Consider the following 9768-nt stretch of genomic DNA (forward strand, 5'->3'; position numbering starts at 1 on the left):
GAAATAAAGATGAGAGTGGGGCTGAGGATGGAGCTGGGGATGGAGACAGAGACTGGGACAAGGAGAGGGATGGGAATGGGACCAGGACAGGGGTGGAGCTGAGCCCATCCCACACTTCTTGCAGCACAAGAGAAACAACCATTACCAACTTCTCTTCCTATCCCAAACACTTCCCAGAGCTATGGAATCGCAGCCCTGCAACCCCCGCTGGGGTTGCTGCCACTTTTACTCCTTTGTCCCCATGTCCAGGGAGCCCATGCAGGGTCCTGCTCCCTCCCACCTCCCCTCTCCCGCGGCAGCTCCCACCTCTCGGCACATTCCCTTTGTTTTCGCCTTTCCTGGCGGTCCCTTAATTGAATTATCCCGGAGCATCTCTGTCGCAGCAGCCGCAGTGATCCATCGCCTCTGCGGCAGAGCAGGGACGCGGCGGGACCCCGCTCCGGCATCCCGCCTGCTCCGGGATCGGGAGCTGCCACTCCAAACCTGCCCCAAGAAATCCGTTCTGCCGATTCCCATTAAAATTAATTGAGCAGCTTTGAAATGCTGAGCTTGGGGGATGGCGTTATTCCTTTTATCTAATTTTTTCTTTTACATTATTGTATTTTCTGGCAAATTAAATTGTCTTTTTTTTTTTTTTCCTTCTCTTATGTTTATTCACAGTGTCTATAATAGACCTAGTTAAAAATAAATATATATATATATACACACATGTCTCCGAGGCCACGTGGCTCCTTTGGAAATGCCAGTCCATAAAAAATCCAAACTTTCTACGGGAGATGGATGAAATTTCATTACAGATGCGGAGCCTCCCGCACTTTGCGAGGCAGCCGGAGTGATTTCCTTGCCGTGGAGCACTTCCCATTTCCATTTCTCATTTGGACGTTCACTTCAATTGGTTTGATAAATTAGAGAAGATCAAAAAAAGGCCCCACCCAAACCCCAAATCAATAAAATGCCACCAGTTCCTCCTGGCATCCAAAAATGGGGTGTGTCCCCCTTTCCCCCTGGTGCTGCAGGGTGGGAATTCCCATGCCGGTGCAGGGAAATGAGTTTTTCCCATGGGAGCAGCCAGGGAGGTGAAGGTGGGGATGTCCCAGCCCTGGTGTCCTGGGATGGGCTCCTCCAGCCCCATAAATGGGGAGCAGCAGCTTTGCCCGATTCTCTCCCAGCCCCAAGCACTTCCCCTATTTTTATTTATTCCTTTAATCCCTTTACCATTAAAAATGCATCGCTGGGGGCTCGGGGAGGGTGATCCATTCGGTGGGAATGGGCTCCCACAGTGAGATTCCTGATGTCCCTCAGGCTGGGGGGCTCACACCATGGTGTAAATCAGGAGTAACAGGGTGCTCCCTGCCACCAGCCTTGGGGCAGGATCCCCAGCTTGGCCCAGAAACTGTGACCCTGTGGAGCCTCTCCAGGTGCCCCAGACAGATCCTGGTTCCTGCTGGAATTACTCTTACCCAGTGAAAGAACTTCTGGGAAGGGACTTGGGCTGAGCATCCTCCCCGTGGAGACAAAGGGGAGTGAAACATCCATCAAACCAAACATAAAATATCAGGGTGTGAGATGTGGAGAGGGGGATGAAACCACTGGGATCCATGGAAGAGGCAGGACCTGTAGCAGGATCCACAGCTGGAGTGGGGTGGGGGACCTGGGAGCTGCTGGGAAGGGGCCAGGTCCTGCTGCCCCAAAGTTTAGGGATGCTCCAGTCCCCTGGGGGTCACAGCCCCCCAAAGCAGTGCCCACCTCCCATGCCAGCAGGACTCAGCAGCACCCACAGGTGCTCCCACCCCATCTCCCTCCACCGCAGCATCTCCAGGAGCCCCTGCAGCCCAGAGCGCTTCAGAAATCCCAGTTTTATTTCAGATCAGAAACAACCAACCAGGAAGAACAAAAAAAAACAACAAAAAAAAAACCAAACAAAAAACCAAAAACACCACCCCAAAAACCCCAAAAACTCCAAAGAATGAGAAACGGCCCCAAATCCGAACCAGTCTGTGCCCAGGTGGGTGCTACATACAGGCTGGGGGTGCCGGGGCGTGCGGGGCTTCCCGGCTCGGGGTCGCTCCGCCTCTTCCCGAGGGGGGTCGGCTCAAAGTGCATCAAGCAGGAGGTCAGGAATGTCCCCGCACCGGGCAGTGGGGACACCGAGGCACGGCACGGGGACAGGGAGGGACTTTGGGGGGGGGTGGAATCCAGCCCTTGGCAGCCAAGTCCATGCAAACGCTCCCGGCTCTAGGAACCATCTCAGGCGCGTGTATTGCTTAGGGGATGATTTGGTTTATCCTAAATATGAGCTCTAACGCTAGATCGGAGAATCCGAGGGGACCCGCCGCGGGGAGGGGGCTCACGGGGCTCCATGCACGTCGCATGCACTCACGGCTCGGATTTGGTCTGGCGAGGGGGGGTCGGTGTGTCGGTGTCGGTACCAAAGTCTCCGCGCTCTGCGAGCAGCCGCCCGGCGCAGCGGGGCCCCGGCGCGGCTCTGTCCCTTCGGCCGCCCCCGCCCGGGGGGGGCACATCTCTGGGCCACAGATGGATGTACATCGAGATATTTATAGATATTTATAGGTGTTTCCTCCTCGCTGTCGCGGCGGGTCCCCGGCGGCGGGGGCGCCCCGTTACTTCATCCCGCTGCGCAGCACCTGGTTGGCGGCGATGAGCATCACGCTGATGATGAAGGCGATGGCGAAGGCGCAGATGAGGCTCTTCCTCACGCAGGTCTGGCGGATCTGCTGGCTGGAGCAGGCTGGGGGTGGGACAAACAGCGCGTTACCCCAATCCCAAATACACTCTCCTTGTACTAAGGGTGACCAGTGCTATCCCCAGGTTTGGCATCCCCGCGGCTGTTGGCATTCCCGGTGCCCGGCACTCACTCTCCACGTCGACGGGGCACTCCTCGGCCGTGCCCATGTGGCTCTCCTCCTCCGTCATGATGATGTTCTCGATGTCCTTCATGGACAGGTGCTCGCAGAAAGTGTCGTACAGCAGCCGCTTCAGCTCGTCCACCGTCAGCTTCTGCATGTCACACTGCCGGGGACAGGGGCTCGGGGTGACCCCATGGCCGGCAGGACAGGGGCTCCGGGGTGCCCCAGAACCTTTGGATGTGGTGGTTTGGGTGGATCACCCTGGAATTGTCTGGGAAAGGCCTGGTGTCCTGGGAACCCCCAGAAGAGCGAGGGGCACCCAGAGGGTGCTGGCACCAAATGTGGCCCAGTTTGTGACAGGGGTGCAGGAGCTCAGGGGAGTGCACCCTGACCCTGATCCTGACTCCAGTCCTGACCTTGACCTCAATCCTGACCCTGAACCCATTCCTGACCCCAATCCTGACCCTGGCCCCACCATTAAACCTGATCCCAACCCTCATCCTAACCCTGACTCCAGCCCCAACCGTGATCCTAAACGTAGCCCTAACCCCAACCCTTAGGCCAGTGCTGACCCTGACCCAAGGCTTACACTAACCCTAAACTGGAGCCTGAGCCTGAGCTTGACCCTCACCCTGATCTTAAACCCAATCCTGACTCTTAAACCAGCCCTAACCTCATCCTTGACCCAGAGCCTGACTTTCACCATCAGCCCAACCCCAATTCCAGCCTTGACCCTCATCCTATCCCTGATCCCAATCCCAGCCTTGGCCCTGACTCTGAGCCTTCCCTGGTGCAGGTTCTGGGGTGATGCCCCAGGAGGGGCTGGGGGTGCCCCTGCTTTCCCATGGGGCTGGGGGTGTCCCTGCCCTCCTGTGGGGTGTCCCTGTTTTCCCGTGGGGCTGGGGGTGCCCCTGCTTTCCCATGGGGGTGTCCCTGCCCTCCCGTGGGGCTGGGGTGTCCCTACCTTCCAGAAGACGGTGTCGAAGTCGGTGCCGTGGAACTTCTCGGGGATGCCCGAGGTGGAGAGTTTGGGCCCCAGCAATGTCACAAACTCCTCAAAGTCCACCTGCCCGTCACCTGCGGGACACAGGAGTGGCCGTCACCCCCTGCCTGGGCATGGGGCACATGGGACACTCCCCCACCCAGAAGGGTCCCCATGGGTGGTCAAAGATCCCCAAAACCAGATGGGGACCTCAAGATCAGCTGGGAACCTCCAGCAAATGTAGGGAACTTCCAACTTTGGCCAGGATGCCCAGCATTGGATGGAGTCCCCAGTGCCAGCCAGGGCCCCAGGGCCAACTGGGAACACCCAGTGTGGGCTAGGGACACCCTAATACCACCTAGTCCCCCCAAAATGTGATCTGGGACCCCAGTGCTGGCTGGGGAAACCAAATATCATCCAGGACATGAACATGAGATGGACTCTAATTCCAGCTGGGATCTCAATGTCATCTGGAGGTCTCCCAGGGCTAACTGGGGACCACAAATGTTGGCTGAGGACCCCCAAAACCAGCCAGGGACTCCAACACTGGCTGGGGACCTCCAACAAAGCTCGGTGTCCCCAGCACCAGCTGGGATGGTAACACTGGCTGGGGTCCCCAGGGCTGGCCGGGCTCTCATTGCCATGTAGGGACCCCCAGTATTCCCTGGGGACCCCCAATGCCATTTGGGCCCCCTTCCAATGGGACCTGGGGCCACCCAGTGTCACCTGGAGCCCCCAGTGCTGGCTGGGGAAGCCCAGTGCTGTCGAGGACTCTGAACAACAGTCAGACCCTGAATTCTAGCAGGAACCCCAACTCCAGCAGGGACCCCGGTGGTGGCCGTGACCTGGGGGTGGCTGTGACCCTGGGGGTGGCTGGTGGCTGTTCTTGGCCGTGTCCCCTGGCTGTGGGGACACTGCCGTGGGGCTGTCAGGGCAGCACTAACGATGAGTAATGAGGGGAGCGGCGCCTTGGCAGCGCTGCCGGAAAGGCTTTTAAATGGGGAAAAGGAAAAGCAATAAATTAAGGAGCTCTTTCAGGTCCCTGTGGGCGAGGGAGGGGTGGGGACAGGGTCACGGTGGCACAGAGTGCTGGGGGGTGATGGGTGATGGGTGTTGAGGACACAACCCAGGGTGCAGGTTTCCCCCCTGGGTGCAGGATCCAGCCTCGGCAGCGCGGTCCCACAAACATCCAGGATTCTTAAATCATCCCAAACAAAGCTGCAGTGCCAATGATGATGATGATGATGGATGAGCAGGAGGCTCCAGCGGGAGGCAGATCCCGGGTCAGGCTCATCCCACATCCCGTGTGCAGCGTGTGCGGTGGGAATACGGGAGAATTGTGGGTTTCTCCCGCTGGGGATCCCGTCCCTGTCCCCGTGCCGGGTTGTCGGGGTCCTACCGTCCATGTCGAGGCGCTGGATGATGACCTCCAGCTCCACCTCGTTGGGCATGTACCCCAGGGAGCGCATGGCCGTGCCCAGCTCCTGCTTGGAGATGAACCCGTTGCCATCGCGGTCGAACACCTTGAAGGCTTCCCGGATCTCTGCGGGGGGAGCGGGAGTGAGTCCGGCTGAGCTTCAGCACCCACAGCACCCACAGCACCCACAGAACCACCTGCCCCCACCCCCGGCCGGCCTGGAGCCCCCAACCTCCCCAGCAGGGTCCCACCTGCCCAGCAGACCCCGAATATTTGCCCCAATTCCAGACACCCGCTCGCTGCACCCTCGCTGCTGCCACGGCCGAAATTGTGTCATTCTGCCCTAAAAACGCATCCCTGGATGTGCCTGGGCTTGGGGTGCCACCAGGTGGGCACTGCCGTGGGGGGATCCCCCTGGTGCTGCAGCACCCAGCCCTGAGGATCCATGGGGGGCTGGGGCTGGCCCCATCCCGTGGTCTCCGGGTGGGTCTGTGCCCTCATCCTGGTGCTGGAGCTGTGCCACTCTTCACCCAAAAAAAAAAATCCCAAATCGAGGAAATTGCTGCAGTGTTCAGCCCTGTCCAGTGCAGAGGAGGATGGCAGTGGGAGGTTTGGGGGTTTCTGGCTCAACAGGAGCCCCTGGGATTGGGGGAAATCCCTGCAGGGTGGCAGGGAGATGCTGTGGAGAAACTGAGGCATGGCCTGAGTCCCTTGACTCCACCCCACCTCTTGCTGTGCTCAGGACTCCGCTCCTTTTTGGGGCAGTTTGTGGCTTTTTGATGCTGCCTGATGTGTGAAGCTGGAACCAGGCTGGTGGAAAAGAAGGGCCAGGGAATTTGGGCTGGGGGACAGTGGGAAGCCAGGCCAGGATGTTGGTGCCTCTTCCTTCTCCACGTAGCTGCCAGGGGGATCAATGCTGGGGGATCCAAGCAGGAGAAATGAGCTGTGAACTTTGGGTTTGGGGGAAAAAAACCCATATTGGGTGACAGTACTGACCCCACGTGCTTGGGAACATCCCTGCCTGGATGGTGTCACATCAGTGATGTCTTCAAGGTGTTTTGGGGCAGTTTAGTGGGATTTTGACCTGTCAGTCTGAGCTTCTCCATGGCCAGTGTCCCTGCCTGGGCAGGGAGATCCTCCAGCTTCTCCTTGTGCTCCTGGGGGCCTCACTCCACTCCAGGCACCCCAAAATTCATCCTTCAAGGATGCTCATCCCGAAGAGCTGCAAGATGGCTCCTCATCAGATGGTTCAGGATTTTGGGGGACACGAAAGGACGTGTCCTGACAGCGGCCAGAGCGGGCTCCTGGCTCCTCACTGAGCACCCCCTGTGCCCTGAGTCTGCTCAGCCCCAGTGTGAGGCCGTGTCAGGATGTCACCAGTGTCCCCACACCAGGGGGACAGGAGGGGGGGGAGCCCGTGGGTGTCTGGCACCTCGTGGGGTCCCCCTGGGGCTCCCAGCGCTGCCATCGGCCCCGCTGGCACAGGTGGGTGCTGAGGGGACACGACACCCCGGGGACTGGGTGAACTGGGACATCACCGGTGCAGGGACACGGGAGTGGGCACAGGGACACCACAGCGGGGTGTGAGCACACACAGACACACGGACAGACACACAGACACACACGGACACACGGACACATGGACAGACACACGGACAGCTGCAGGGCTCACACACACCCCCCTGCAGTGAGGCTGGGACACCCCTGGCAGTGACACTGGAGCTGTGCACACACGGACACACAGACACAATCCTTCTGGTGATGCTGTACTGGTGTCACACACCAACACCCCGCAGGGATGTGCCTGGGTGTGCAAACACACACACACACAGAGACACACAAATACACAGACACAGAGACACACACACACAGAGACAAACACAAACACACAAATACACAGAGACACACACACAGACACACACAAACACACACAAATACACACACACAGACACACAGACACAGAGACACACACAGCCACACAAACACCCCTTGCACGGACCCTGTGCGTGCACACACAGAGACACAGCCAGAACCACGTCACGGTGACGCTGTACCTGTGTGCACACACACATTGCAGTGACGTGTGTGAGTGTGCAAACACACCCCAACACCTCGGAGCGATGTGCTCGTGCACACACACACACACACACACACGTGCAGGGACGTGCCTGTGCATGGATGCAGCACACCCTGACCCTCGCAGTGATGCTGCACCTGTGCATGCACACCCCGACACCTTGCACAGACACACCTGTGTGCGCACAAACACACAAACACCTTGTGCTGCCGTGCTGGTGCATGTACACACACGCTTCCCTCGCAGTAGTGCTGCACTTGTGCACACGCTGGACGTGCACAACCACCATGCAACGGTGCTGCACCTGTGTGTGCACACACCAACGCCCGGCACGGCTGCATTTGTGCGAGTGCATGCACGCAGGCACACACCCAAACCCCCTGCAGCGACATCCCCGTGCCTGCACACCCGCAGCCCCTTGCAGTGGTGCTGCACTTGTGTGTGCACACACATGGACCTGCACTGACACGTCACTTGTGCACACAGACACACACACAGTGTGCACAGCTGCACTTGTGTGTGCACACTGACAGAACCCCACTGCAGCACAGCTGTGCTGCTGTTTGCACACACACACACACACACACACCCCCAGCACGTTGCAGCGACACTGTGCTCGTGCACAGGCACACACAAACACCCTCTGCAGCAGGGTGTGCGTACCAGCCCGTCCTGCTGTGCGTGTGCACACGCACAAACACCTCCTGCAGCCGGGCTGGGCATGGGCACACACACGTGCTGCAGTGACACAAACACTGGCCCAGCCACAGGGACTGGCACACGGTGACACTGGCACAGCCACACGCACAGAGCCACCCTGCAGCGAGGCCGTGCATGTGCATACGCTGTGTGACCATACAGATGTGTGAGCACACAGATGTGTGACCATACAGATGTGTGAGCACACAGATGTGTGAGCACACCTGCAGCACGCCGTGGAGGGGGTGTGCCATGCCTGTGCACACACACGCAGCCCCTGCAGTGAGGCTGTGACAGCACGTCAGCGCACACGCACACCCTGCAGAGCTGCACACACACACACACACACACACACACACACACACACACAGCCCTTGCACACTGGTGTGAGCGCCTGCTCGGGGCTCCCAAATGGATTTTGGGGTTCTCCTCACCCCCAGCCCTGTGGCTCCCTGCCTCAGTTTCCCCACAGGGATGCCAGGGGCTCCTGCTTTGCTGCTGGGCCGAGGGTGCTGTCCCCAGGCAGAGTGGGGACACGTGTGGGGTCACCCCCCCGTGGCTCTGTTTCCCCCCCGGTGCCGGTCTGGAGCCGGGGGTGCTGCACCCCTTTCCCGCAGGTTCCCCAGGGACACCCCAAAGCCGGGCACCGCCAGTGCCCGTCCCGCCGCCCCGGCAAACTTTTGGGGTGGAAAAAGCCATTCTGGTGGCAGCGAGCTGAGCTCGGCCCCTCTCATGGCACGGGCGGGCAGAGCCCCGCCGGCCGCTCCTCCCGGCCGGAGTCCGGTGACACCGGGACTGCCCGGAGCTGCCCCGGGGGTGCCACGGGTGACAGCCACCCCTCGTGTCCCCCGCGCCACCAGCCTCTGTCATATTATGACAGCGGGGAGGGGGTGACCCCGCCGCGCCGCGGAGGGGAGACCGGCCCCCCGCCACTATCGCCGGTCCCTGCTGTGTCATATCGCCACAAGCGGGGGCCCGGGACCCCCGCACGCCTCCTCGCTTCGCCTTTCCTCCTTCCTCCCCTCCTCCTTCTCCTCCTCCTCCTTCTCCATCCATCCGCATCCCGCTCGCCCTCAGCCTCCCCACGGCGCACCCCGGCTCCCGCACAGCCGCATCCCGCGGGAGGCACTTCCCGGTGCCCCAAACCGCCTCGCCCCACGGTCCCACGGGATGTTCCCCTCATCCCCCCCGATCCCCGGGCAGCCCCCGCAGCCCCCCGAAGCCGCTCACCCTCCAGCTCATCCTCGGGGATCTCCACGGGGCGCTGCTCGGCGAGGATGTTGGGGACGGTGTAGATCCCCCGGTACATCAACGCCGCCGTCACCGGGTGGAAAGGCATCTTCGGGGCTCCCCAAAACCCAAAGTTTAAACCCAAATCTCGTCGGGTAGAGGGGGGGCTCCCCCCAGGCGGTACCGCCGGACGCTAAACACAAGTTGCCGGTACCCGCCGCCCCCCGCCCGGTACCACCGGCCAGGGGGGGCCGGGGCGGGCGGGCGCTCCCCGTCCTCCGGGGCCGGCGGCGGGACGGGGCTGCGGCCGAGCCCCTCAGCGCGGACTCAGGGCGCGGGGGGGCTCGGCTGGGGGCGGCCCGCTTCCCCCGCGCACATGCCCTCCCGAAGTGGAAACGGGAGGTGAAAGCATCCAAGCCCCGGTTAAATCCCGGTGGAAGCGGCGGCGGCGGGGGGGACGGCTCTGGCCATGCCGCTCGGGGCCCCCCCTCAGCCC

General features: G+C 60.8%; 1 protein-coding gene across 1 annotated transcript; it reads right to left on the reverse strand.

Moving 5' to 3' along the window:
* Window positions 1-2262: 2262 nt before the first annotated feature.
* On the reverse strand, window positions 2263-9526 carry CABP7 (calcium binding protein 7). The gene is made up of 5 exons (XM_030285527.4): window positions 9273-9526; window positions 5249-5392; window positions 3832-3944; window positions 2877-3030; window positions 2263-2749 (listed from the first exon to the last, which is right to left on the reverse strand). The coding sequence occupies exons 1-5, from the start codon at window positions 9379-9381 to the stop codon at window positions 2622-2624; spliced, it is 648 nt and encodes a 215-aa protein (XP_030141387.1). The 5' UTR covers window positions 9382-9526; the 3' UTR covers window positions 2263-2621.
* Window positions 9527-9768: the final 242 nt, after the last annotated feature.

The sequence above is a fragment of the Taeniopygia guttata genome, chromosome 15, assembly GCF_048771995.1.
Source record: "Taeniopygia guttata chromosome 15, bTaeGut7.mat, whole genome shotgun sequence".
Classification (NCBI taxonomy): Eukaryota; Metazoa; Chordata; class Aves; order Passeriformes; family Estrildidae; genus Taeniopygia; species Taeniopygia guttata.

Excerpts from the sequence above, each read along its gene's own strand:
- CABP7 (XM_030285527.4), bottom strand. The coding sequence starts at position 9,381 with ATGCCTTTCCACCCGGTGACGGCGGCGTTGATGTACCGGGGGATCTAC. Across the intron at positions 5,393-9,272 it reads CCCCGAGGATGAGCTGGAGG|AGATCCGGGAAGCCTTCAAG; the intron begins GTGAGCGGCTTC and ends CTCCCCCCGCAG. Across the intron at positions 3,945-5,248 it reads CCAGCGCCTCGACATGGACG|GTGACGGGCAGGTGGACTTT; the intron begins GTAGGACCCCGA and ends TGTGTCCCGCAG.